This window comes from Panulirus ornatus, chromosome 6, assembly GCF_036320965.1.
Source record: "Panulirus ornatus isolate Po-2019 chromosome 6, ASM3632096v1, whole genome shotgun sequence".
NCBI classification, from domain to species: Eukaryota; Metazoa; Arthropoda; class Malacostraca; order Decapoda; family Palinuridae; genus Panulirus; species Panulirus ornatus.
Genome location: NC_092229.1, coordinates 9,868,723 through 9,896,701, shown reverse-complemented (window position 1 = coordinate 9,896,701; position 27,979 = coordinate 9,868,723). Strand labels below are relative to the sequence as shown.

The 27,979-nt window shown below is 45.5% G+C and overlaps 1 protein-coding gene across 5 annotated transcripts in view; it reads left to right on the top strand.

Moving 5' to 3' along the window:
• dnc (phosphodiesterase dunce) overlaps positions 1-27,979 on the top strand; it is a 1,419,595-nt gene that overhangs the window by 767,677 nt on the left and 623,939 nt on the right. For all 5 annotated transcript variants that reach the window (XM_071662490.1, XM_071662489.1, XM_071662491.1 and 2 more), the window contains one exon: positions 13,681-13,745. In XM_071662490.1, coding sequence (XP_071518591.1) covers positions 13,681-13,745 — 65 coding nt within the window. The remainder of the gene's footprint in view (positions 1-13,680; positions 13,746-27,979) is intronic.

Genomic DNA, 27,979 nt, shown 5'->3' with positions numbered 1-27,979 from the left:
GATAGATTTTATTTTTTTTATATAATAAACTTGAGTTTGATGATATAAACTCACGTAAGCAAACAAGGATGTTACAGTTTTATGGAGGGCCTCATTGGTCCACGTCTAAATTGTCTTGTCTTTTTTTTTTGTAACTTAAATCTAACTTAAAATGCTCGTGTATTTGAGACAAGTAAAAAAAAAAAGCTGAAATGATAATAAGCTTAGAGCTAAGCTGGACCAGAAATGGGATCAGGTTAAGGAAATCACCAGTCATACTGTTAGTCAAACAGTTACTCGCTAGGGCCACTTAGGACGAGGCTGGGTGAAGGATATTTTGTGTGAGTCTTTATAAACAAATTGAAGATAAAGTCAATGACGAAAGAAGAATAGATGGATAATACCTACGTCTGGTTCCACTATCATGATGGCTTTGTCTCTACCATTACGACGAGCGTGGTCTTCAAGGACACATCAGCACACAACGACCCGTCAGGACACTCCACAACACACCAGGACATGCTAGGACACATCACAGCACAAGGCTCGGGAAGTGATTGCAAGTTATAGAGAAACAGGACCAGAAATCACAACAGATGGAGGAAGAGACGAAAAGATACATAAAAAAAGAAAACAAGAATCGAATCAAAGATTATAAAATGTGTCAAAATGTGGAGGAGGAAATCTAAAATGAATAGTCAGAGGGGTTAGCAGATCAGCTGAAATATTCCTTTTTGAACGTAAACAGTGAGATAAGAAGTCACAAGGGATGAAAACTCTTGGGGAAAAGGGTCAGAGAATAGTCGTCTGTGGCTGTGTCTTTTGAGTCGGGTCAAGAAAAGGAGAGCCAAAGACTATTGATGATAGAGTGAAGGGGAAGGATGGACGGAGAAGGAAATTCAAGGCTTGTTGAACAGAAGAGGAAAGGTGATGATGACTGATGTAGTAGAGGCCTGAGGATGTCGAAATGACCTGGAAATTATGAAGTGAAGTTCTTGAGAGATTGATATGCATTGTTACGAAGAGAACAGTCAAGGAACTATATGGTCTTTTTTTAACAGAGTACTGAAGATCATTACATATTGGCAAAAAAGGAATGAGGTTTTGAATGAGACGAGAGATATGGAGGTTGAATGCAAGAACGCTGTAGCAATTAGCAGACATGTTAATCGTACTTATGTAAAGTCGATGATGATTCTTGGACTGGAAGAAGGCCATATTCCAGCCAAAGAGGAGAGGCTGTAGAGGAAAGAAATATTGATCAAAAAGACTGCTAAAGACGAGTTATATGCCAAATACAGATTATGAGATCAGAATGAAAAAAAAGAGAGCATATGTACATGGCAAGATGATGGAGGCGTCACCACCTTTGATAATGATCTTCATTATGGAGTCATTTAGCTCGGTAGTACCAAAGGAAACTTTACAGACAAGGAGGAATTCACGTGTCGTATCAAAGAAGGAAAGAATGTACTGTCCGAGGATGAAGACCACGAAACACCAACTGTCCGAGGATGTAGACCACGGAACATCAAAGGAGGCCAGAGGACGGACCTGCCCCACCTATACCAAGAGAGAGAGAGAGGGTTAGAATATTAAGTGTTGGCATCATCGGGCACACGGGAATAATGTATACAGAGGAACTAGCAGTGAAAATGGCTCAAGAGCTGGAGTTCAAGGATGGCATTAGTGGAATGGGAAGCGATTCTTGCTGGAGTCGAAGAGACGAAACTTGCTGAGAGAGAGATTTGTAATCTTGACCGTGGGAGAACAGGCACATGAGGCGCGAGATAGGAAGACGGTGTAACTGGAGGACAGTACAAGTGATCGAGAAAACGATGATTGAGGTCGATGATGGGAGAGGACACGGTAGAAGGAGAGGTTTCTCTCTCTCTCTCTCTCTCTCTCTCTCTCTCTCTCTCTCTCTCTCTCTCTCTCTCTCTCTCTCTCTCTCTCTCTCTCTCGCCGGATGATCTAGATGGTTGGAGAACTACGTCTGTGTACGGCAGGTGGAGGAGACGTTCAACCGCAACTTCACGTAGTAGGAGCACAGTGAACCTCGCTTCTGTTGGAATCTCCTGTGGCGTTGATCATAGGAGACCCAATCTTTGATTCCCTTTTTTTTTTTTTCTTTTCTAACATGATCTCGGAAGACCTGGTTGCGCATTTCGTGCGTTTTTTGTTGTTTGTTTTTCTCACGTGTGGCACGGATTCAGGCGTGATGGCCTTTAAATATTGATCGTTTATTTTAAATACATTGACGTGCGCGCGTTAAACAACGACATCCTTGAGCCAACTTACGTGCGACCTTCACATGGCGTCCCTGGACTCCTGATTAATGTATTGAGTCGGGTGATAACGAGTTGGGCGAAGATTTGGATTAGACTCAGTCTCATTAACATACTATAATGATAAACAGAATGTTTTTAGGGAGGTTGTGATGGGGCCTTGCAAAGTGTTTATCTCATTAACGTTTGTGTTTTTATATATGAATAGATAGATAGATAGGTAGATAGATAGATAGATTGGTAGATATTGTCTGTATAGGTCCATATGCGTCTCTTGCCAATATTCTGGACCAGTTTTTCAAAGTTATACAGTAAGACTCCCTATATGTATCTCTATGTATCATATTGAAGAATCTTACGTCTTGGTCTGTGTTGACTCGGGTCATTCATCTGGTACATCCCTTCTGATGCATATATTACGTAAATATTTGGACCCACCAGAGAATGGGGAAATTGAATATCCGATCTTCTCCATGGATGGAATATTTGTAAATCTCTTAGACTATCTGCTGTTGTCTCGTCCTTCCAAGACGTCTACAACCGAGAGAAAAGCTGAGGGTGACATTTGGTTGTGGATCCCCTTGTATGGCTGTCTTCGCCGACGTCAGGTTTTAACCTGTAAGGGCAATGTTTTGCCCGGTAGAGTATTAAGGTCCTGATGTCAGGGGCTAAGGTCATATGGCTTTTTAAGATTCCAGGGATCTCCTGTCACCGAAGTGGTGTTGTAAGGTCCTGATGTTAGAGGTTAGGGTTCGAGTGTCGAGGAGGAAGGGCTGAGGTTTCTTCTGTCACCGACAGAGGGTCAAGTCCTGATACTGAAGGTTCGAGATCGAGTGTCAGGCTACGAGGACGTCATGGGACGTGAGTCTGTCAGGTTATGACGATACAGTAGACGAGACAGGTTGTCTCTCAGACTAGCGAACACTGTTGATGGCAAGCCATCCTGCTGGCTCTCAAATGTACGTGGAGGGTAATTCCTCCTGCAGGGTATTTGGGATGTCTCCTCACCCTCGGGAGGAGGGTTCACCTTTCTAACAGCTTCTTCCCCCTCTTGTTTTTCGACGTTCTTCCCGTCTATCTTCATTTTCATTTCCCATCTCCTCCATCCGTACCCTGATCATGACCCGCCTCTTGTTCCCTATCCTACTTCACCTGATTTTAGTGCCACTACGCCAGTGATGTTAGTATTTCATTTTCTAGTCGTTTTTCCCCATCTTCCTTCCCCTTATTTTCCTCTTTTCCCTTCTTGTCTCTTCCTCGTCCCTCCTTCCCTTCCCTTACTTCTCTATCCCTCCCCTCTTGAGACAGCGAGAGAGGAGAGCGACCTTGTTAGTGAATGTGGCGGTATTCGGTAAAGCAGAAGCGCACACGTTGAGCTGCCAACGTGTGCATTGAGGAAGGTAGGTCTTGTGGCGAACACAGAACAAATTCTAGCCGACGTAAGGTGACCAGAGACGTGCTGTGAAGTCCTTGAAAGCAACCGTGGGTACTGATTGTCAGTATTGCACTCTAGAATATGAATACTTTAAAGCTGTTGGTATAGAATACTCTAAAGATATTACCAATGAAATCGAAATTTGCCTTAAGAACTGTATGAGAAAAGCGTGTAAGTATCTGTGGTCCATATTTGTCTGATACATTGACTGCAACCATTGGAAATCCTGTGCAGTGTTCATGTAAGACGTTGAAAAAGGACCTGGACCCTTAGGAAGACGTGTGACAGATCAACCAGGGTTTGATGGTTACGGAGGGCTAAAAGGCCTCGATTTCTAACAGCTTGACTGAGCAAAGAAGGAAGAACCTGTAGGACTTCGAAGAGACACCGGAGCCGTCGTTAGATAGACATAAGGCAAGGTTCCAGACGGGTAAGGGGAGGGAGATAAAGGCCCTCCGAATCATAACCTTAAGGTAGACGGGTAAGGCAAGGTCCCATTCCATCTGTGGAGGTTCAGCAAATCTCTTGAGACTCTTCTCACAAAGGATGCGTGAGGCACAGAGACCCTACGTGAAGTAGTGATCTTAGTGAACATAAAACATTGAATGAGCCTGGTATAACAATGTGATTGACCACAGAGGGAGCACTTACCGCTGACAGTCAACCAGTAGCGAAACTGAGGAGCAAAAACGAATATAGCGAACGTACTACACTTTATTGGATAGGTTGAAAGCCCAGCCATTTTTACAGACTGTATTCTGACTTCCTATTGCCTTTAATGCTATTTTTAGTCTGTGGTTCGAAGCCCTGTTCTAACCACTGTCGCGCTGAGAGAGAGCCGCCCAACTTACTCAGCTACTTGACCTTTTCAGACCGTGATGTTGAGGAAGGATATATGGCTGGTAGGGTAGACTGATGAGGGAAGGATGCAGATGAAGAGTTAGGTAAGCTGTGAGGAAAATGGGATATAGATGGAGGGATGAAGAAGATATCGGAAGAGCTCGAAGCCTAAAGAAAATAAAGGGGGACTAATGTCAGAAATGAGAGAAGGGGAATTACGAAGTAGATAATCATGAATAAACCAGGTATACAGAAAATACACTGAATGTTAAGAAACGGGTGGACCTTGTGTGAGGTTAGCTAAGCCATAGATAGAGAACACATGTATTGGGATGCCTGGTAGATACGGGGACTAGTGGTGTGAGTGAATAAGCGAGCAGGTAATTTCCAAGGTCCTGTTGTCGTAACCGGCTGCGAAGAGCGGCAGGAATACTAACGCCCTCCTTGGGGTAGTCGTACCCAGGTGTGAGGTACGACCCTGCAAATACTAACGTCCTCCTTGGGGGGTAGTCGTACCCAGGTGTGAGGTACGACCCTGCAAATACTAACGTCCTCCTTGGGGGGTAGTCGTACCCAGGTGTGAGGTACGACCCTGCAAATACTAACGTCCTCCTTGGGGGGTAGTCGTACCCAGGTGTGAGGTACGACCCTGCAAATACTAACGTCCTCCTTGGGGGGTAGTCGTACCCAGGTGTGAGGTACGACCCTGCAAATACTAACGTCCTCCTTGAGGGGTAGTCGTACCCAGGTGTGAGGTACGACCCTGCAAATACTAACGTCCTCCTTGGGGGGGGTAGTCGTACCCAGGTGTGAGGTACGACCCTGCAAATACTAACGTCCTCCTTGGGGGGTAGTCGTACCCAGGTGTGAGGTACGACCCTGCAAATACTAACGCCCTCCTTGTGGGGTAGTCGTACCCAGGTGTGAGGTACGACCCTGCAAATACTAACGCCCTCCTTGGGGGGGTAGTCGTACCCAGGTGTGAGGTACGACCCTGCAAATACTAACGTCCTCCTTGGGGGTAGTCGTACCCAGGTGTGAGGTACGACCCTTCAAGCCACCCAGCTTACAAGCTCGATAGCAATTTATAGATTCCCCAAGTTCGACGACACACACACACACACACACACACACACACACACACACACACACACACACACAGTACTACCTGTTGGTGAGGACGACCTGGTCGTCGTTAACCCATCCCTGAAGAGAAAGGAGTAAATGCTTGGTCACTGTACCTAAAGGTCGTACCGTCTTGTTCGAAGGTCTGGCCGTCTTGTTCAAAGGTCGTCCCGTCTTGTTCAATGGTCGTAACGTCTTGTTCAATTGTCGTAACATCTTGTTCAAATGTCGTGCCGTCTTGTTCAAAGGTCGTGCCGTCTTGTTCAAAAGTCGTAACGTCTTGTTCAATGGTCGTAACGTCTTGTTCAAAAGTCGTGCCGTCTTGTTCAAAAGTCGTGCCGTCTTGTTCAAAAGTCGTGCCGTCTCGTTCAAAGGTCGTAACGTCATGCTCGAAGGTCGTGCCGTTGTACCTAAGGTGCTTAAAATGTCTTCGCGGCTGAACGTCACAGATGACTGTGTGGATGTAGAGATACACATGAAGGTTGTTGTGAATGTTCTCCCGCCACGAGTGTCGAGGAGGGACCAAAAGGAAGGAAGGATGTGGAACCGAGTTTGGAACATGGAAAATGTATTGATGAAGATCCTGATAATGATAGAATAACATAGGTGTTCTCTGCTTATAGAAGGTTTTCGATCGTAGGTATATTATGCTCTGGTCACGGATTGTTTTCGATCGATAAACGTTATTCGGGAATAACATCTAGCACAACAGGTGTGGAGGACTTTATAAACTACTACCACTGAAAATCCAAAGGTTGGTTACCATATGCACAAGAAGAGAGACCACCTTAATCATCCGGGGGCAAAGACCCTTCCACACCTCGCCTTATACCATCAGGAGGAGCGTGGCATGCGCGGTACAGAAGGGCCAAGTGTCCATTGGACAAAGTACATCACAAAGTGTACCGGACCAGCCAAGGCTGTGTGGGCCTGGAGGGCTGCGGCTTCCAACATTATGGTCGAATTGGATTAACAAATGCAAGTAGCCATAGACGAATTTAGAGGCGGATACATACGAAGACTGATATAGTGACGGAGGGAAATAAGAAAACGAATTATTTTTCATTGAAGTTAAGATATATCTATCTATCTATCTGTCTATATATATATATATATATATATATATATATATATATATATATATATATATATATCACGACTTCTGAACGTCCGCTGAACTGAGCTATAGCGATGGCCCGCCTGTCTATTTTGAGCTGGTAGACCTTGTCGCATATATAGCAAATGATCCACCGATATTCTTAGACACACACACACACACACACACACACACACACACACACACACACACACACACACACACACACACGTGCGCGCGGAGACACAAGCACCTGACGTGGTGGCTCCGCACCGCTGCTTTCCGGTAAAGATGACTCTCATGCCCACCTGTGCCTTTGGCATCACTGCCTACCCCGCCACCACGTACCACCACCACCCTCCTCCCTCCAAGGACCTCCCAGCCCTTCATCCTTGGCAGTGTAGCACTTCATCTGCTCCCCTTGACGTCAAGTTAACGTTGCGTTGTAAGTAATTAACTTTATCTTTTTTTTCTCCCCACACACCGCTCACATTGGTTTATGAACTATGAGTAATATATATATGTATATATATATATATATATATATATATATATATATATATATATATATATATATATATATATAAACGGTTTGCTTAGACAGAACTTGTAGGAAAATATGGAGTAAAATGCATTAAAAAAGGACACTTAAAGGCCTTTTTTTTTTTTTTCTTTAAAGCGAGGGTGTGAAGGAAACAGTCTTTACACAAACATTAAATGCCAAATAAAATGTCCCCAATACTGGGAATATTAATGTCCCTGGAGTGGCGGGGTGTCTGCACGAGGATGGGATGGGTTCGATGCCTTCCATTCTGAACTACAACTCGGGGACGAGGGATCTTTGGAGTGGCAGGATGTGACGGTGGCGAACCCAGAGAAGTAACACTGACGAGTTCTCCAATCCTTCTTGTATATTTGGGACGTAGTCACTCTCTTTGGTATAGTGTCCTGGTCACATCGAAAATAATCATAACGTTTTCAAAGAATTACTTTTAAAAAGTCGTAAATTAATACTTTGCTTAGTGATTTAAAGTATATTGCGTACTTCTGAAAGTGTGCTGCAGCGAAGCTTAAACGTACGATGAAAGTTTTTAGCTCGGCTAAACTTTCAGGGAAAAAGCACTGATGAAATTCGTGCATTCTGTATTGAGTAGAATATACGAACCACGAAGGAGAGTTGATCTATGTAGCCTACCACGAAGATCACGACCAAGGTTTTAGCTGGTGACAGTTTCGTGCGTTCGTGTCATTATCACATGAGGAATGGAAGAGTGGCTTCAGTGAGCGTCCAAAGGTTCGTGATCAAAGGAGAGCGGACGGAGTATTGACAAGTGGGTTGATGTGACCCACCCGGTCATCCACGACCCCCATAACACGTAAGAGATCGTAGTATACAAAGCCCCGTGTTACCCCAAGGGCCATAAAGACGAGGTGTGGTGTATGGGTGTCAAAGATTGATCCTTAATCCCTGATGAAGGCGTTTCCAGAGAGATTTTTCTGGTTGATGGTCTATACCGTAGTGGTCGACAGTCTTGATGATCCTTGTGGTTGATGGGCCTAAAGCCCAACCGATTATGGACGCATTTACGGACCCGTCCAGGGTCGAACGCATAGGTTCGAGCCCTGGTTACGATAGTGGGTCCACAGTCAACCCAGCTGTTTATCCAACCGAAGGGGTACCTGGCTCAGGGTAGGGTATATATATATATATATATATAGGGTATATATATATATATATATATATATATATATATATATATATATATATATATATTCAGCGTTAATGGGATGGCCTTGATTAGGGCCACAGTTGCCCTTGCCGTCTCAACTAACATCAAAAAAAGAAAATAAAGTAATCATAGCGAACATTCCCGGAAGAACTATAGAAAATTGAATGAAAATCATTTACAGTCATTGCTTTAAAAAATCTTTTGAGAAAGATTATACTCTACAGAGAGTCGTTCTGTGTATCGAGAAAGCTAACTCCTCTCTCTCTCTCTCTCTCTCTCTCTCTCTCTCTCTCTCTCTCTCTCTCTCTCTCTCTCTCTCTCTCTCTCGTGGCCTCCAGCAGCAGCCTGATTCGAGCAGAGGACCGGCACGGTAACTCGGGTAACGTCTCTGAGCGAGGTGTGTGCGAGTTCAGTCCTCTGCCTCCGCCACCACCAACCATCGTTCGACTTGATCCCTCGAGCAAGACGATACGAACCTCCTCTTTTGGGCTGTTCATGGTCTGGCCTTTACAACATGCGACCCATAAATCGTCACTTCATTATATACCCGAGGGTCGGTCATACAGCCTGTGTGGCCAGTGGAAGGGTGTGTGTGAGGGAGGGAGGAGAGAGTGAGTTAAGGTCAGTGGAAGGGTGTGTGTGAGGGCGAGGGGAGAGAGAGAGAGTGTTAAGGTCAGATGTTAAGGTTTCCGACGTGGCGCTGCTGGTTCGTAGAGTGGAGCACATGACCCCAGAGTGAGTCTATGGAGGTCAGATTATATTTTAGAAGACTTGAGGGAGTATAGGGTTGAAGCCTTTATATTATCTATGTATGTAATGGTATTCTCCATCTTGTCTGCGTCGTGAATTCCTCTCGATGGCTCTCATGATTCAGAATGTTGCTAACGCACTGACGAAGGTAGTATTAGGAAGTAGCCATTGTGGTCGTCCATATGTGAGAACTACTGAATTGGAGATGTAAACCTAAGTATTTTCGACTCCTGTTTTCTGATGTCTATCGTGCATTTGTATGACATCGACTGAGGGATATTTCAGAGACTCGAAAAGAACTTCTCAAGTGATATTTTACACATTTACGAGAAATGTTTACGACAACAGGGCTAAGAATGGTGTCGCATATCTCCTATCCCTGCTGCTCGGTTTAGGACTGTACCTTACATTGCCTTATCTTACGATGGTGTCGGAGGTCTTCTACACCCCCCAGATACCTCAGCATAAAACCTTACCTCAATTTACTTATATACTTGTACTCTGTCTTTTCTTATGGTTCCCGTATCTCGAAAAGTTAGGCCTTGGTCCAACTTTACCTTACGTTACTTTGAAATTGCTTCATCTACAGAGGTTACCAATGGAGGTTTTCTACCCTCCACAGCCTCGTGAGGGACAAGTCTTCGATGTTAGTCTCTTTGCTCTGATAGACTGGTGTGAGGCCACGTCTGCGTTGCCATGCAATCCCTCATTTGTTGATGAGCAGCCCCTCCGAGCCCGCATTGCCTCGCAAGGTGGGTTACTGGTACTTTCATTAAGGGAAGCCAAGCAACACATGTGTGCCGCTCTATACCTGTTGATGTCTCTCCCGCAACACATCGACGTTCCTGATGCAAGATTTCAAAGGTTCACTTCGACGTTTTCATAAAGCAACGTCACCCACCCTGATGTTTCACAGGCCAGCGTCGTTCTACCGTTCCACTGGCCAACGTCACGTACCCTGATGTTTCACAGGCCAGCGTCATTCTACCGTTCCACTGGCCAACGTCACCCACCCTGATGTTTTACAGACCATCGTCATTCCACCGTTCCACTGGCCATCATAACCCACCCTGATGTTTCACAGCACAATATCACCCTATCGTTTCACAGACCAGCGTCACCCTGCGCTTTCAAAGACCTCCACACTTAATAACACATCAGCAATTACGCTGAATGATCCTGCTTCCTTTTCCCTATTGTCCCACTGTGTAATGTTCAAGGTGTCAGTGGCTCCCACTGCTCAAGAAAAATAATGAGTGACTAATATGATGGGTGGGTGGAGGTGGGTGATAGTATTCACATGAGGAACTATCGGTTAGTCACTTCTTACGAGTTGATCACTCCCCTGAACTGAGGCATCTGTAGTTGCCTCTCATTCCCCTGAAGTGAGGCATCTGTAGTTGCCTCTCATTCCCCTGAACTGAGGCATCTGTAGTGGCCTCTCATTCCCCTGAACTGAGGCATCTGTAGTGGCCTCTCATTCCCCTGAACTGAGGCACCTGTAGTGGCCTCTCATTCCCCTGAACTGAGGCACCTGTAGTGGCCTCTCATTCCCCTGAACTGAGGCATCTGTAGTGGCCTCTCATTCCCCTGAGCTGAGGCATCTGTAGTGGCCTCTCATTCCCCTGAACTGAGGCATCTGTAGTGGCCTCTCATTCCCCTGAGCTGAGGCATCTGTAGTGGCCTCTCATTCCCCCTGACACTCGAGTGTTAATGGTCTTATCTGCTGGATTATATCCTGAACATTAGACTAAATAGAACCTTTCTGGAATCATTAATTAGTTAATAGAATTATTCAGAATTTCATTAAAATCTGTAGACTGGAAAAGGTCAGGTCATTTACATTTTGATTTTCATAACGAGACAAAATAGATATAAATGTAGAATGAAGGGATATATGTATGTATGTATGTATGTATATATATATATATATATATATATATATATATATATATATATATATATATATATATATATATATATATAAAGGGATGAAATGCCTCAGTTTGTCTGTTTCTGCTATCAGGAGGATCTGGTGTGTAGAGTATCAACATAAGTTTTATCGCTGCCGTACACCTGATGGGACCTGGGTGTCCATTTAATGAAAACATTTCTCTTTTTTCCCTCCCCCGCCCGCGCTCTGTATACATGTAAGGGTTAGCGATGAAATAAGCTGTCAAACGCATGGGTGGGAGGATGTAGGGGGATGGCTGTTATGATGCATCAAATAGATATCATTCGTGTGTCCTCTTTACATGAATTTATCTCGCCTCTGAAGCGCAGTCGAGTGTTAGTGTGAAAATCATTTTTTTTTCTTTTTTTTACGTAATTTTTGGTTTGTTGAGGTTGAGGAGGACGGTCGTATTCGCTATGCCCACTCCACCACGACGGGACGACCCTTGAGCACGATGGTACGACCCTTGAGCACGACGGTACGACCCTTGAGCACGACGATGTGTCCCTTGAGGACGACGCTACGACCCTTGAGGACGACGTTATGTCCCTTGAGCACGACGGTACGACCCTTGAGCACGACGGTACGACCCTTGAGGACGACGGTACGACCCTTGAGGACGACGGCACGACCCTTCTGCAGCGATCTGTCTCTTACCTGTTGGTTAGCCACTTTCTCATGAGCACGACGGCACAGCCTTGGCCTTTGACCTGACCCTAGGCGTCAGCTGTAAGGTCATGACCTGGTGTTCAAGGGTCGTATACCTTTGTGCTCATACAGTCGTAACGTCATGTTCAAATGTCGTACTGTCGTGTTACGCGAGGGGGAGGGGGTTAAAAAAAAAAAAGAAAGAAAACGCTTAATTGCAATATTTTTTTTAAGTCTTGTCCAGGCATCGTCCTATCGTATCGCCTGTGTTCAACGATCGTATCATCGTACTTAGGGATCGTCCGGGGTGCCATCGTAGTCAAGGGTTGCGACGTCGTGCTCAAGGATCGTTCACCTTCGTGCTCAAGGATCGTCGTCGTGGTCGTCGTCCTCGTCCTCCACGCTCGTTACACCTCCGTGAACAAGGATCGCACCACCTACGTCAGAGAATCGCATCGTTTTGCGACAGAGGAATCGAAATGCCTCTCGTCGATGGTGTAGTCTGTAGCGATAATGAGGAGACTAGGAGCTTGAAGCTGTGTATGAATGTCGTGAGGGAAGCTGCCATGTCCTCCCAAGTACCAGGTCCTGTCCCCTTAGTAGGGCTGTGTTGGAGGCGGTGGTCCTTTAAGAGTGTGGATAGACCTGAGAGGGGTGTCTTCTCAACATCGGTGATCTGGAGTGGACCACTGGAGTCTGTACCAGTGGAGTATCCTCTCCTCTGGAGTTGGCTGAGTGCTGGCTACTCCAGTGTATTAACCTGCCTCTTGTTAAGATGTGTTTGTCTGACACTCTTGGCCCTCACTCACACGTTCCTTACTCACACACACACACACACACACACACACACACACACACACACACACACACAAACACAAACACATTCTCTCTCGAATCGCTTCTCTCTTTGGCTCAGTGTTTGTGGTTTTATCGCCTCCTACCACCACCTCAGCCATAGATGGTATACCCAGTACACTATTAACACTCCTCACCACCACCGATCAGTACGACCATCCATCAGTACCAGTCCTTACCATCATCTTCCCCCCTAACCACCACCACTAGCTCGGCGACGCGCCACCACCACCACAGCCACTACACAGAGTCACCACCGCATGGATCATCAGTCTAATATTCCAGTTACATTTACAGTTCACCACGAAATGAGATCAAAAGACTTGCGGGAGTGGACTTATTATTGTGAATTGTGTTTGCGAAATGAAAAATTAGAATTTTGCGTAAGTGTTATGCCAGGAGAATTTCGTATTTTTCTTCAGGAGAGGAACTCGTGCAGGAATTTTGTCTTTCAGTTAATAATGGTTCTGTGTATATATATATTAATTCTCTTATGTATTTTCATTCTCTTACTGTTATTATCAAAGGCAGCTTTGTATCTGTACAGTATGCGAATGGTGTGAGCAGAGTTGTGGAGGCGTAGGCAGGGTTATGGAGCCGTGGCAAGGTTGTGGAGATGTGGGCAGGGTTGTGGAGGTGTGAGCAGGGCTGTGGAAGTGTGAGCAGGGCTGTGGAGGTGTGGGCAGGGTTATGGAGGTGTGGGCAGGGTTATGGAGGTGTGGGCAGGGCTGTGGATACGATGATGCAGCCTTGGGCTTATGGAGATGACGGTGTGGGATAGTAGAAGTCACACAAAGGCGGTGAAGGCGCAAGGAGGATGTGGAGACACAAGCAGTGTTATAGCGGCGCAGGGGAAGAAAAGGAGGGAGGGAGGGAGTGGTGGTGAATGGTATAGATGGCTGTGAAGTACGTATGATCATACCACTGTTTGAGGTGCAGTACTAACCCGGTCTCCTCCTCTCTCTCTTTTTTTTTGACAGGTCTCGCCGCTCTAGTGCTGCGGCAGGCTCTTCCACACCCCAGCCCAAGAACTTCAGCTATGGAGGTGAGTACCACAGTTCTCCAAGTATGGTCGCTGGTGCCATGATCCTTTGCTCTTGTCCTTACCCGAAGACAAATCAACTTTTGTGTCGAAGTTGACATGATTTTTTTTAGGTTAATGTTTCAGAATACAGCACATACTCTGTCTGATCAAGTGCAGTTGTCAGCATCTTGCTTCAGTCCCTCGTGAAAATCTAGATACAACGACCCGCATCTTGATTTTGACCTCAATACCCCATTTGTGTGTGTAAGTAGCGCCACCAGCCAAATCTCGTTCAGTAACGGTTCGAATAGACGCTCATGTTCGTTCGAATCCTGTATATTCGAAGTAGCTTCGGATCGCTGGTTGGGTGAAGCAGTCAGTTCATCCCGGGTGGCAGCTGGGAATGGAGGTTATGGCGGTGAGAGAGAGGGACATGGGAAGGAGGCTGCCCAGAACAGCCCTTGGCCATGGATACGAGCACCCAACCAGCCTTAGGGTCTCGTTGTCACCAGTTCCATCCCATCTTGGACAAGTCTTGGAGCCTTGTCTCTCTCTGGTCTGTTTTGAGCGAAAAAGATGCCGGTAAAGTGTTCATATAAGGAAAGACTCGCCAACTGGCCCGCGTGAATTCTTCGGGATTTCAACATCACATTTAACTACCTTGCGTTGCGCTTGCAGAAAACGGAGATTGAGGTAGGGGTTCCTGCGATAAATTACGTATGAGGGCAATCGCGTCGGTATCTTTAGTTTTCTTTATTTTTTTTTTTTTAAGTTATATTATGGGTAACTGACGTAATTTCATTCGTGTGTCGATAGTTTCTTTTACTTGTGTTCATATATGCTTGCGTACATGTACGTATATCTTTGAATAAACTCGATGGTCGTTAGAAAAATCTTAAGATATGGCATCTCATATTTGGGGTTCCCATAACATTAGTTCACGGATGCGTAGAAGGTAAAGATATTAACATTAACATCAGAATGAGAGGGAAAATTCTCTTCTGAACCGTATTAGGACAAGGTATTAATTCCAGGTTGCGTGGCACTGGCCACTGAACACAACTTGACAGATGTACTATCAAAGGGTACATTCAGCAGAGCCAAACTGGTCATCACTATTGTGGCTCTATGTTTATCTCCTCCAGTCGCCTTACCTGGCCGCGCAGTGTGTTTGACTCACCACAATTCCTTCAAGACAGGTTGCACCGGATCTTTGTAACCAGATGACGTAGAGTGGGAAAGGGAGTTTCGTAATCTTGGTATACACCGTGGTTATACAAGGGTTCAGTAAAGTTCTACGACGGAGGAGTTTGGTCATGGTTGAAGTTGGCTGCAGATGAGAATAGGAAGTTAGGAAAGCTGGAAATGCGATGTGGTGGTCAAGATACGTAGCCGGCTTCATGCCTCCCATTTTTCCTTCAGCTCCGTTGGTACCGGTTGGGTAGTATTCCGTGGTGTAGCGGTTATAGCGTTCTTGACCGTGACGCATTCACGGCTGTCGCCTAGCAGAGTCGAACGCGTAGGTTCGAATCCTGAGTTACGGCAGGCGGTCCACAGTCAACCCAGGTGTTCATCCCCAACCCTAGGGGTTGGTCGATGAACTGAGTACCTGGCTTAGGCTAGAATATATATATATATATATATATATATATATATATATATATATATATATATATATATATATATATATATATATATATATATATATATATATATATATATAGCGTTAATAGGATAGCCAGGACCTTAATTGCCTGTGCCATCTCAACTCGCAAAGAAAACGTTGCCTGTGCCATCTCAACTCACAAAGAAAACGAAGGATAATGTATACCCCAGCCAACATTACCAAGATGATCAGGCAAGACAAGATGTGCACCAGGGGGGAGACAGAGTCTGACCACAACCTACTTGAGTTCAGAGGTTCGACATTCGGACCATAGACTTCATGGAGGAGAATCATCACCATCTGCTCCTCCTTCACTTGCTTAACAACGTCTTTGGTAATCCAGGTTTTTTTTTTGAGAGAGAGGATTAGGCACTATCCCAGTGTGAAGGTAGTGTCAACAATAGCCATTTTGACAATGTGTTTGTGATTACCATTTGTGTGTGTGTGTGTGTGTGTGTGTGTGTATGCGCGCGAGTGTTTATGTGTGTGTGTATATATATATATACATATATATATATATATATATATATATATATATATATATATATATATATATATATATATATATGTATATGAGTGGATTGGCCATTCTTCGTCTGAGTCAGGTGCACATTCATCGTCCAGCCCCCTCCCAAAGGGCAGGATGAACGGCTAGGCTGTCAGTGAGCCGCCTGCCCTGTCAGGCACTGGAACCCACATCCGTAAATTAGTGGGTCATAACTTTAATCACTGTATATATGATTACAGTCATTCATGTTGTAATTTTTTTTTTTTTTTTGATATTTGATTTTTTGAAATTGTTATCTTAACACATTTCTCGCTCGAAATGCCTGCACAGCGAACCTGTACATGAATGAATAATTAATGAGTTCCAGAGACACACATTCCAATATTTTTTTTTTTTTTGTCTTTTAATAAGGTGACGGAATTTAAATGTCATACACACGATACTGATTTAGTGCTAAGCATGTTCGTAACGTAACCCGTAATTATTCTGGTGACGATAGCGTACGTATTGCTGGATCGTCTTTATGTAGGTTAATCCTATTTCTAACTGGTTCAGTACCTGATTTTAGTCCTTAAGTGATTACTAGCCCATGATGCCGTCATTAACTCCTAGGTGGCTGAGTCATTAGGGCGGTTATTGTGTTAACGCCGATTGCACCCTCGCTTCTACGCACACACACACACACACCTTCCCAGCCCCTAACCCACACTCCCCTGGTCCCCTTACTGCGGTCGGAGGCCCACGGGTGAAGAGATGCTCCCCCTCCCCCAAAATCAAGGTTAGTTCGGTGGGTAGAGAGGGGTGGGGAGAGGGAAGGGGGCCGCCCGCGTTCCTCTCTCTCTCTCTCTCTCTCTCTCTCTCTCTCTCTCTCTCTCTCTCTCTCTCTCTCTCTCTCTCTCTCCCTTCCCACCAACCTTCATCGACCCAATGGAAACGGAGAGATTCCCCTCTCCCTCCCCTTGGGGTGATGTCTTTCATGCCACAGTGCGTTATATATATCTATCTATCTATCTATCTATATATATATATATATATATATATATATATATATATATATATATATAAAAAAATATATATATATATATATATATATATATATATATATATATATTTCTTTTAAACTAATCGCCATTTCCCGCGTTAGCAAGGTAGCGTTAAGAACAGAGGACTGGGCCTTTTTTGGAATATCCTCACCTGGCCCCCTTCTCTGTTCCTTCTTTTGGAAAATTAAAAAGAAACGAGATGGGAGGATTTCCAGCCCCCCCGCTCCCTCCCCTTTTAGTCGCCTTCTACGACACGCAGGGAATACGTGGGAAGTATTCTCAGTCCTCTATCCCCAGGGATAATATATATATATATATATATATATATATATATATATATATATATATATATATATATATATACATGGTCACTATACAGACTGAAGTACTTTCCTTGACTTGTATGATAATTGGATCGAAGATGTTATCGTCTATTTCGGCCACTTGGAAGTGCCCTTTGATCCTCCCCTTACGACTAAAGGAACGTTTGCCTCAGCGTTCGTGATACGTATCCCCTCTTGGAGCCGTCTGTTCCCTGCTGTCTTGTATCTGTTGTTAAGCCAGAGCGAAGGTTCATTATAAGCGGCTGCTCTAGTACCCGGATGTACACAACATATGGAGAGCTGTGTCCAGGGGGCATTTGGGATCTGGAAACAACAGGTTTGTTGCTTAGAGATCAGGGATTGATATATATATATATATATATATATATATATATATATATATATATATATATATATATATATATATATATATATGAGAGAGAGAGAGAGAGGGAGAGACACGCATCTCTCTGCCATTTTCGGAAGGGAAGGTCATAGACGCAAACATAAGCAGGAAAGGAGTGGACGCCACAAAAGGTGACGGGAGAATAGATTAGAAAGAATTATGTAGAGATTCAGTTGATACCTCTCTCTCTCTCTCTCTCTCTCTCTCTCTCTCTCTCTCTCTCTCTCTCTCTCTCTCTCTCTCTCTCTTTCTCAGTCTCTCTCTCGCGCACACGCACACATTTACAGACCTTTTTTTTAATAGATACAGATTATAGGTATATTTTGTACGTATATTCTCCGACGGGGGGTGACCTTGCTTGATTGTGTGTGTGTGTGTGTGTGTGTGGAGGTGGTAAGTAACAGGCCAGATATACAAATGTTCGCTGTGAGTGATGTGTCATCTCAAAACTCGGCATGGCTCCGTCGGTCCAAATCGCTGGAATGAAAAGTGCTATTTTGGACGATCACATGACACGTGTGATGCAGGTGGCTGGTGTTCGTGGTACAACTGATTTGACAAATGATGACAAGAAAGTTATCTCGCGTCTTGAGGCTTTTGGCGTGCCCGAAAACGTTGTTTTGCAGTCACGTTCCAACGTTGGTAGAACGTTCTTCATGGGATTGGTGCTTGAATTTTTGCGTGCCCGAAACGTTGTTTTGGAGTCACGTTCCAACTGGTAGAACGTTCTTCATGGGATTGGTGCTTGAATCGTTGTCCTGGGGTCACGTCCAAACGTTTGCAAAGGACACGGAGAGAGGTTTATGAGGCAGTCACCCTAATAAAACGTTGTCTGGGGATTTCACGTTCCAACGTTGATAATGAACATGCAGAACGTTTGTGGGAGAGACGCGCTCGTATCGTTGTCTGGGGTGGGTTGTTCATGGAAGACGTTGCTGAGGACATGCAGAACGTTTATGAGAGAGACGCGCTCGAAACGTTTTCACGGGGGGAGGGGGAGGGGATGTCACTTCACAACGTTGCAAAGTGAATGCAGAACGTGCACGTTGCGTGGTGGTGGTGGGGTAAACTCGTCTAAAACGTTTTTGATGGAAGGTCGACACGCGTTGTTTACCAATCGTTTCAAGTGTAATTTATCGTTTCCACTGGAATTGACTGGGCGATTGAAAGATGGTGGTTGGGTTCACACAGTCTTAGGACGATGCAGACGCCCTTGCTCGCTCTAGTTATCCGCTATCGGACAGCTGTAATTCAGCCCGTGGGTCGTCTTGTCTGTGTGTATATATACACGTGATAAAAAAAAGTATCCTCCTCCCGGTTCGGTACGATGAATTACGTAATGATCAATACGACTCGTGTTCTTTCGTCAAGGGGTTTTTGGTAGGCGTGAATACCAAACAGGTTTGTTAATTATGGTAATTCCACTTGTAGTTGTTTCCATTGAATTATGAAGGTGATAAAACATTTATTATTTGAAATGACAGAAAATGTCGCTGGCTATCGATATACTACAATGTCATGTAAAAGCAGGGCTACCAGTGTGAGGCCAGACCAATGGACAATTCTCAGAATCCTTTATCCGTGGTGTCATATTGTTTCACTCAAAGAAAGTAGTAACACACTATTCTTTTTTTTTTACCGTTTGTGCACAACGTCCCGCATATTTGCTCTCAAATTACTCTAACAGGTACATGACGTCCCTGATAATGGCAGTAAAATGAGTCTTTTAGAGTCGGTACAAATGAGTTGATGGTCGTTATTGAAAAGATTTCGCCATATAAAAGAAAATGTTTCGGTTTTCAGCTAGTTTTGGTCTCGTGTCTGGATCATACGCTGCTTCCCATTGTTTTCCTGTGGGAAACAACCACACGAGGATTGACCGTTAAGGTCCACCCTTCCCTCGCTTCCGTTTTCTGTTTTGTCTTTGTTTCCCTCTATAACTATTCTGCCTTGAGGAGTCAGGTCTGTAAACCACTCGAGGAGCCCTGGTCGTGTTTTCGTCATTCCAATTCTGAACCACGTTCACCTTTCCGCTCGAGATGGCCATCCATGGCTCGGGCATCCTGTATCCGTGCCATGTCGAGCACAATGAGGAGTGATCTAGATCACTTAACCCATTACTTTTGTTTAAGCACGCGGAGACAAGTGCCTGTGATAGCATGATCGACTTGCGTTACTGAGGAGAGAAGACAGTTGAGTGGATAGATTGATGGAGATGCGCGTGGAGGGTGGAAGGATCAGGTGAGGTAAGGCAAATGGAGCGACGAGTTATGGAGGTGTGTGTGTGTGTGCACGTATGTTTGAGAGTTGGGATCGACGTGGGAAGAGGATCACAGCGTACTGACAGTATTGTAAAGGTTAGGAAGGGAATGGATGGCATTGTATTCTATACTCAACGTTTGTCTTATGAAGAGAATCACTTTTAAGATAAGGCCGAAGATAGAACGTTTGCAGGGTGTGTAAGTTTTTCGACGATATGTGTAAATTTAGAATTTGAAAAAGAAAAATGCCTGTAAAACATCGGAACCTACAGACGAGAGAGAGAGAGAAAATAAAAAGCTTGTCCATTTACATTTTGCAAGTGGTTCGTCTTGCGTGTGATATTCAATGACGCGAAGTCGGAAATACAAATAAGTAGATAAGTAATACTTTCCTAATTCATCTTGGAACCTTCAAAAGGTTAAATATTGTACATGACATTGTCTTGGGAATGTGGCCAACTGTACAGCACCCGATATGATCACTACATCTGGTTTGCATCATTCTTCGTCCCTATTTGGTCTCCTCCTCCTCCTCCTCCTCCCCACGTCAGCTGCATCCTGTTGCAAGAAGTGGCCACCATCACCGAACCACATCCTCGCCCTCATGAACAGTAAAATGATTCACTTTACGCAGAGGTACCAGATGTGTTCTGAGTGTCCCTAGGAGGGTGACTCTCGGTTCAGGGTTATTACACGGGGAGTTTGTGGGTGCGTCGTCTAACTGGCCTTTGCCGCCTGGTGTTAGGAGGTGGAGGGTGTGTCAGGTGCGAGTTGTGATGTGTTCGAGATGAAGCCGGGGGAGTGAGTGAGGTAGGTAGCAGGTTATAGGCGGGAGGAACAAAAAAGGAAGGGATGGCATGATGTTGTGTTAGTGGCTTATGTCATTTCTTAAGAGAGACTTATTAGTGTTGTTAGAAGAGGAGAATGTGTTGTGTTAAAATATATATATATATATATATATATATATATATATATATATATATATATATATATATATATATATATAGGTCTTTTTTCGTTCAACAGTTGCAGATGGAAGGAGTTTAAAAAGAAAGATATTGTGGATGAGACGCTGCGGTATTGAAAAAGAGTTTACTGTGGTGATAAACGATGTGGTGTTGAAACGTAAGTCGTGGCCAGATGCTGTACATGGCGTCAGAACCTGTGGTCTGGTTAACGTTGTCGTGTTCGATGCAGTTACGTGATGGAGTTGTATATATTATTAAATGGCTGTGTGTGTGCGTGTGTGTGTGTGTGTGTGTGTGTGGACATTTTTATCATGAGTCTCTAGACTGTAAGAGTGTACGTGAAGATAGCACCCTTATCAGAGTAGCTGGTCATGTTACCTTAGAAATGATCGATAATTCTGTAGTGTAGTACTACTGGAAGCCTCTCATCAGACTGAGCGTGTTCGAAGGAGTATCGTACTTTTGCTAGAAGTGAAGATGACACGTAAACTTTACTCCTGTCGAGGGAGGGCGTTTGGTCATGTGTAGTTACAGGTGTGTGTGTGTGTGTGTGGAGGGGTTGGTAATGACAATGTGTGGTTGCCGGTGGGTTGGGGCGGTAATGACAGTCCGTCCCTCCCCATGGCAGTAATATCCTCCCACAGGCTCGCCTCAGTTCTAGCCTCTCTCCCCACGGACGGACTATGCGTGATCCAGGAACGACCCAACACCACCACCACCATGCGCGTTGCAGCGTGTGGATCCTCACTTACACACACACACACACACACACACACACACACACAGCGGCCCGTGTTGGATTCCCACTTTGTTAAAGGCATCGAGGGCGAACGAACTTCACATTTAGCCTATGGCTCGCGAGCCGATAGCAGGGGGGCTCCTCGCTTAGACACACACACACACACACACACACACACACACACACACACACACACACACACACACACACCCCATGCCGCCTCTCGTAGTCGAGAATGGATAGCCAGAATTCATTCTTCCAAAACAATTGCAGATAATTATCACTAATACCTTTTCTCTTCCCCTTAATTCTCACTCGTTTCCCTCTCATAAACCTTCGAGACATTGTGGTTCAGCCGTGCGCTAATGTGAAAACATTAGGCATGACCATACCTTCAACTCGGTCTTGGAAATAATGCAAAAAGAAAAAAAAAGTAAAGGTATCAGAATCTGCTTCTTAAAAAGTAAAGGTATCAGAATCTGCTTCTTAAACAGTAAAGGTATCAGAATCCGATTCTAAACAGTTAATGGAATCAGAATCTGCTTCTTAAAAAGTAAAGGTATCAGAATCTGCTTCTTAAAAAGTAAAGGTATCAGAATCTGTTTCTAAACAGTTAATGGAATCAGAATATGCTTCTTAAAAATTAAAGGTATCGGAATCTGCTTCTTAGAATGCGTCGGTGTTGTACAGGTGTTCCAATTGTTTGTTTCTTTTGAGCCTCTTTTCAGATGGGTCTCGTCCGCCCCAGTATGGAGTACTGCTATTGTATCTTCTTCCACCTCCTTTCATTTATTTATTTATTTATTTGTTTATTTAGCGAGGATTGGAATAAAGAAAACCTGCCAGCTATCACCTCTCTTCAACAGTCCATTTCCGTCCTTGGAAATATTGCCCCTCCTCTCTCTCTCTCTCTCTCTCTCTCTCTCTCTCTCTCTCTCTCTCTCTCTCTCTCTCTCTCTCTCTCTCTCTCTATGTGCAGGTATCATTATTAATTGCGACTCTTGTAGTGAACTGCGTGTGTGGTTCTTTTTGATCCCCCCCCCAGTGGAACGCAGTACTGGGTTGCTATGGTTATTTTGTGGAGCCCAGCTACACGAGGATTGGCCGTTATGGTACTCTCTCTCTCTCTCTCTCTCTCTCTCTCTCTCTCTCTCTCTCTCTCTCTCTCTCTCTCTCTCTCTCTCTCTCTCTCCATCCTCGCACACAACGAAGCTATGGCATTCCCTTCCATTGCCTTTTTCACCCTCTGCCTGTAACCTCTTTTACACGTTCAAGGGTAAGGTCTACATCCACTTGTAGAAGCCTCGATTAATTCTCCTTTTCGACGTAAAGACTCTTCATTTGACCTTCAACTGACGTCTTCGTTTTTGTTGTTGTTCTTACGTCGACCTTGGTGCGATGAGAGACCTCATCAGCGCGGAGGTCCACACACACGAATCCATACGTCACGTATTTTCTTTTGGCGGCGCGTGGATCCTCACGGTAGGCCTTGTGTTCGTAGGCCCAGTAGTAGCGGGAAGAATCCACACACAAGGAGGTCTCCATCCCTATGCTTACGTCTGGGAGCGAGGGGAAATCCCACCAGGAGGCCGGACTTCGCCCCACGCCACAGCATCAACATGAACCCGCAGGAACGTAATAGGTCTTGTGTGCCCCTCGAGTCTAAACAGTGGCTTTTCTTCTTTCCCCTAACGACCTCATGATTTACGACCTTCGTCTGCGAATCCCGCGGAAGACCCTGTGTTTTTTCATGACCACCTGGGGCCGCCTTGACGAATGCGTTAACTTCGGTGTGTTAGTTCCTCTCTCGTCTTATCTTCAGGACATTCCAGGGCGGCTTGTGTTTGCGATGGAAATAAAACTCGCAAGAGATTTGGTCGAGTGTGTGTGTGTGTGTGTGTGTGTGTGTGTGTGTGTGTGTGTGTGTGTGTGTGTTTTGACGAGGATGACACTCTCTCGATATGGTCTTGCCAAGGCGGTTCGGTGAGGCGCATTACGCGCGGACCTCCGTCTTGCATTTTGCTCGTTGTCGTCTCTGGCAGGTCGTGTCGAACAACACCGGGGAGTACACAGGATGTGCATCAGTACACAGGGTGTAAATCAGAAGATACAGCCTCGCCAACACACCACGACACGACACGGCACGACATCTGGCCTGGAAGGGTAGTGTGTGTGTGTGTGTGTGTGTGTGTGTGTGTGTGTGTGTGTGTGTGTGTGTCGCCAGCCCTGATTTGGTGCTTGGTGGCCTACGTATAATAATGGCCTAATCTTCAACCTTTCTCTTGATGGGTTAGTTCAAAGTCCTAGGCCATCATACTCGAAGGTCATACCGTCGTCCTCAGACCTCGTAAGGTCGTCCTCAAGCGTCGTAAGGGTCCGTCCTCAAGGGTATAAGACCACCAGAGAAGGGAGAAAGAAGGTCCTAGGCAAGGCATGTTGTATTATCTCGACCCACTGACTCTGTCTCGTCTCATCCCCACCACCACCACCACCACTGCAGGCAGGGAGGTGGGTTGTCTGTGGTGTGTGTGTGTGTGTGGCTGCACGTACGCATGTGGCGGCGTCTGGCGGTCGGCGCTCCTTGCATGGTAATGACCTGGGGGATTTCTACCAGCCTGTCACTCACTGGTTCTTGTGCACTGTCGTTAGCCCATGTCTTCCCTCACTCGCTCTAGTGCATCGGCACTTCCCATCACACCCTAACGTAAACAGGGCCACTCCCCCCTTACCCACCTCCCATAGGCAGGCATTGCCCCATATCCAGGGTCACACACTTCCGTCACTGGTCCTCGTAAGCCCGTCGTCTTTTTAAGACCGTAGTGAATCACCTCCTATACCTACCGTCACCCGCCACTCTCGGGCGTCCTTAGCTACTCGAAGCCTTCTGTCACCATACCGACATCAACCCACTTTCCTACCCATTATTCAGCCCCACCTGCTTTCACTGACGCCCACTTCTTCACCCGCTCTATCTTGACCCCATCTGCACCCACCGTGCCTCACACACACACTCGCTCTACCCTGCTTCCTCGCTGTACGCTTATGAAAAAAAAAAAGTGGTTGACACCACGTATTAACCCACCCACCTCCCCTTTTGAGGGAGGACGTAGACTACGGCCCTAGAGTGCGACGGTCTGTACGACCCTGGAGCACGACCTTATGGCGATGGCCCGAGAGTTGGCCTGACTCTGTAATGATCCTTGTACCGTATTGTGTCGCGCACCGTCATCCTCCAAGGGGTGGGGAGGCCACACCGTCTTTATCAAGGATCGTATCATCACATCCAGGATGTCTGGCGACGCATGCATATTCTCATGTATAGCCAAGCTATATATGGAGAGGGTAATACCAGTCGACGATCGTGGAGAAAGATCACCATTATCTCTCGCCTAATGTGTGATAATATATATGTAACAGTTCTGCGGCGGACCCATCTAGTGGTCTGTTTGATACGAACTTCGAACTTTACAAACGCGTTCATGATCACAGCTTCAGCGGTGCTGTAAGATCACTCATTTCTCGACGGTACAGTGAGGTTATTGCTCCACGGTGTTGCAAGATCGCTGCTTCACACTTCTGGAGGATCACTACTTCACAGACCAATCCTTCGAAGACGATTGCTTCACCATTCCCTCTCTCAACGTTCCTCAAAAAAAAAAAAAGAAGATAGATGTATAGAATAGAATTGAATCGTACTTCTACATTCTTGCCCTCTCGGTTATAAACCTTTATTGCTCGTCCTTCGTTCTCTACCAAAGGCCTTCATTGTTGTAGTACATTCAAGTGGTGATTCCTTCACGTATTCTTTTAGCCCAACCACCATCAATCTCATGTTCTTCCTCAAGCAGCATTCCAAGTGCTGCTCAAGGGCTGGTCGTACAGACACTGAACGTGAGATGCATGGTGTTCGGAGGCGAAATTTAACACTCGCACCTTCTCTCTCTCTGTGGCAAACCCATGCAAGTCTGGTGGTAAATAGTCGATGTCATAGACGATATTGTAAAACAGTATGCAAGAACATCACATCGACCTGTAGCGATTTGCAGTGGCGTCTGAGCGTGGGGGAGGAGTGTGTAGTCAGGCAAGGCAGTATGAGATATTATATGTACAGCAGTGTTGTCCTGAATGTTACCTTCGCAGTTAGAATATCTGTGCTACCGGACACGCCGAGGCTATGCCGGTGGGGGAGAGAGAGAGAGAGACGACGATTTTCGTTTTTAAGAGATACTGGAAAACTTGGCGCCCAATTTACTATCACCTCCAAAGAAGGAACGGTTACCTTTTTGGCACATCGGGTCATGGAAGACTGTAAGATCATTACCAAGGGGGTAATTGAAAGGTGCAAGAAATACAACGAGAGAGAAAGAACAATATAAACTCTCCTTGGGGTAGGAGGGTGTACCAGAATCGTGTAATACATTGCCTTCAGCTTTTAGAAACAGGCTGGTTGGTCCGCGGAGAAAGTCAGAAGGGAACTTGTGGGGTCCCCAAGTTTATTTACCAAGTAAACCAGACCTGCCCGGGGATGCCAAAGTCTCGACGTTCTTCGGCCACCAACAGCCGGATGGAGCAAAAGGACCAATCAAGGCTATACACAGCTTGGTAGTCTTATTAGACCAGAGATGTGAGGGCGGTAAGGGAAAGGAAGGACCGGTCCCCCAGCGAACAGTGTCTTCGAAAGACACACACACACACACACACACACTTGAAAACAACAGTCCCTCATTAAAACAGGGAATGATGACCCCCCACCCATTTTTTTTTTCCCAGTTCCTCCTTAATTAATTTGAAATAGATGTCAGTCATTGCGCGTTAACAATAGTTAACGAAGTCGTTATTGTGTTGCTGTCTTTTTTTTTTTTTTGGAAGGAGGGGAGGGGGTGAATGGTTAATGGACCCCCAACCCTCCCCTCCTCCCCTCCCCTTCCACCCGTGTGTGTGTGTGTGTGTGTGTGTGTGTGTGTGTGTCTCCCATATCAGTGTAGTTATTTGCTGGTTTGTTTAGACGGCAAATGTGATGGATTCTCAACGTGTTGTCGTGTTTTGTTGGGATGATGAATGATCGCTGACCGAACTCGACGATTGAATTCCTTCCTCAATCATTGGTTATTTACAGTGTGAATTGGGCGGGTCCATCGGATGAAAAGTGTTGGAGGACGCGATGGCCAGTACTGGTACTGGCGATAGGAGATTGGAACTTCTATACGTAACGCCAAACTTTCCCAAGATTGTCGTCGATTGCGTCGCCGTCAACTGCACGGGATGGCATTATCCTCAACCCCTTCGGCGGAAGGTGGTAATAGATATCACGATTGGTGGATGTTTGTCTGACGTCCAAGGGCCTTAATGACCCTTAGTGTTTGAGAAGACACCCCCCTGAAAGCCCAAACCACCAACGAACCTTGAACCCCCACCCCTGTGGCCTGAGGTCCGCGTTGGACTGATCAGAAACACAGCTGGGTTCGTGCAGTCAAGCCAGCCAGCATGCACACACGCAAGCACGCGACTTTCCCCGCCACTCCACACTTCCTTGCGTACTCCACCTTGCTACCGTGCCACCTGCATCGACAGCTGGACGAACCCCTTTATTCCCTCCTTCTTCGATGGCACCAGCTCTCTATCTTGCCTTGCCCGTTGTACTCAGTGGAGTTGACTGAGCCACTGTACCCCTAGTGGGTCACCCACTGTATTGTCAAAGAGGGACTCATTCCACCCATCATACCCAAGAGATTACTTACCCATGGTACTCATGGGGTTGTTATTGTACCATGGGTTCAGTTGTATGAAAGAGGTTGACTTATTGTATTTAGGAGTTATTGTACTCAAAGTGTTTACTCATCGTACGCCAGAGGTATACTCCATATACAAGAAGGGTTCATTCATCATATATAGACGTTTTACTCATCATAATGAGGTATAAACATCATACAGAAGGGTTTACTCATCATCCATTAGGGGTCTACAGATGGTATTCATCGTACGCAAAAAAGGGCTTTACTCATCATTCACGAGCAATTTGCTGTACTCATCTTTCCCTGAGGACTGTTGTTCATCGTACTCAGGGGTTTCGTCCCTCGTCTTGCGTAAGGGGGGGATCTGAATTGCCTCGACTCACTGCCGTGATGGTTTGTTCATTCTACTCATGGGATCAAGACGCTAATCACACGGTACTAAATGGGCCATAACCATTAAGCTCACGGGACTAATTTAGAAGAGCAAACTTGTGGTCAGGTTGGGTTAGTGCTTTGGTAATTAGTCGCATTTGATCGGTATTGTTATTCGACTTCATATTTTTTTTGTGTGTACGACCAGCCGGGTGTTGTGTGGTGTGGGGTTGGGTG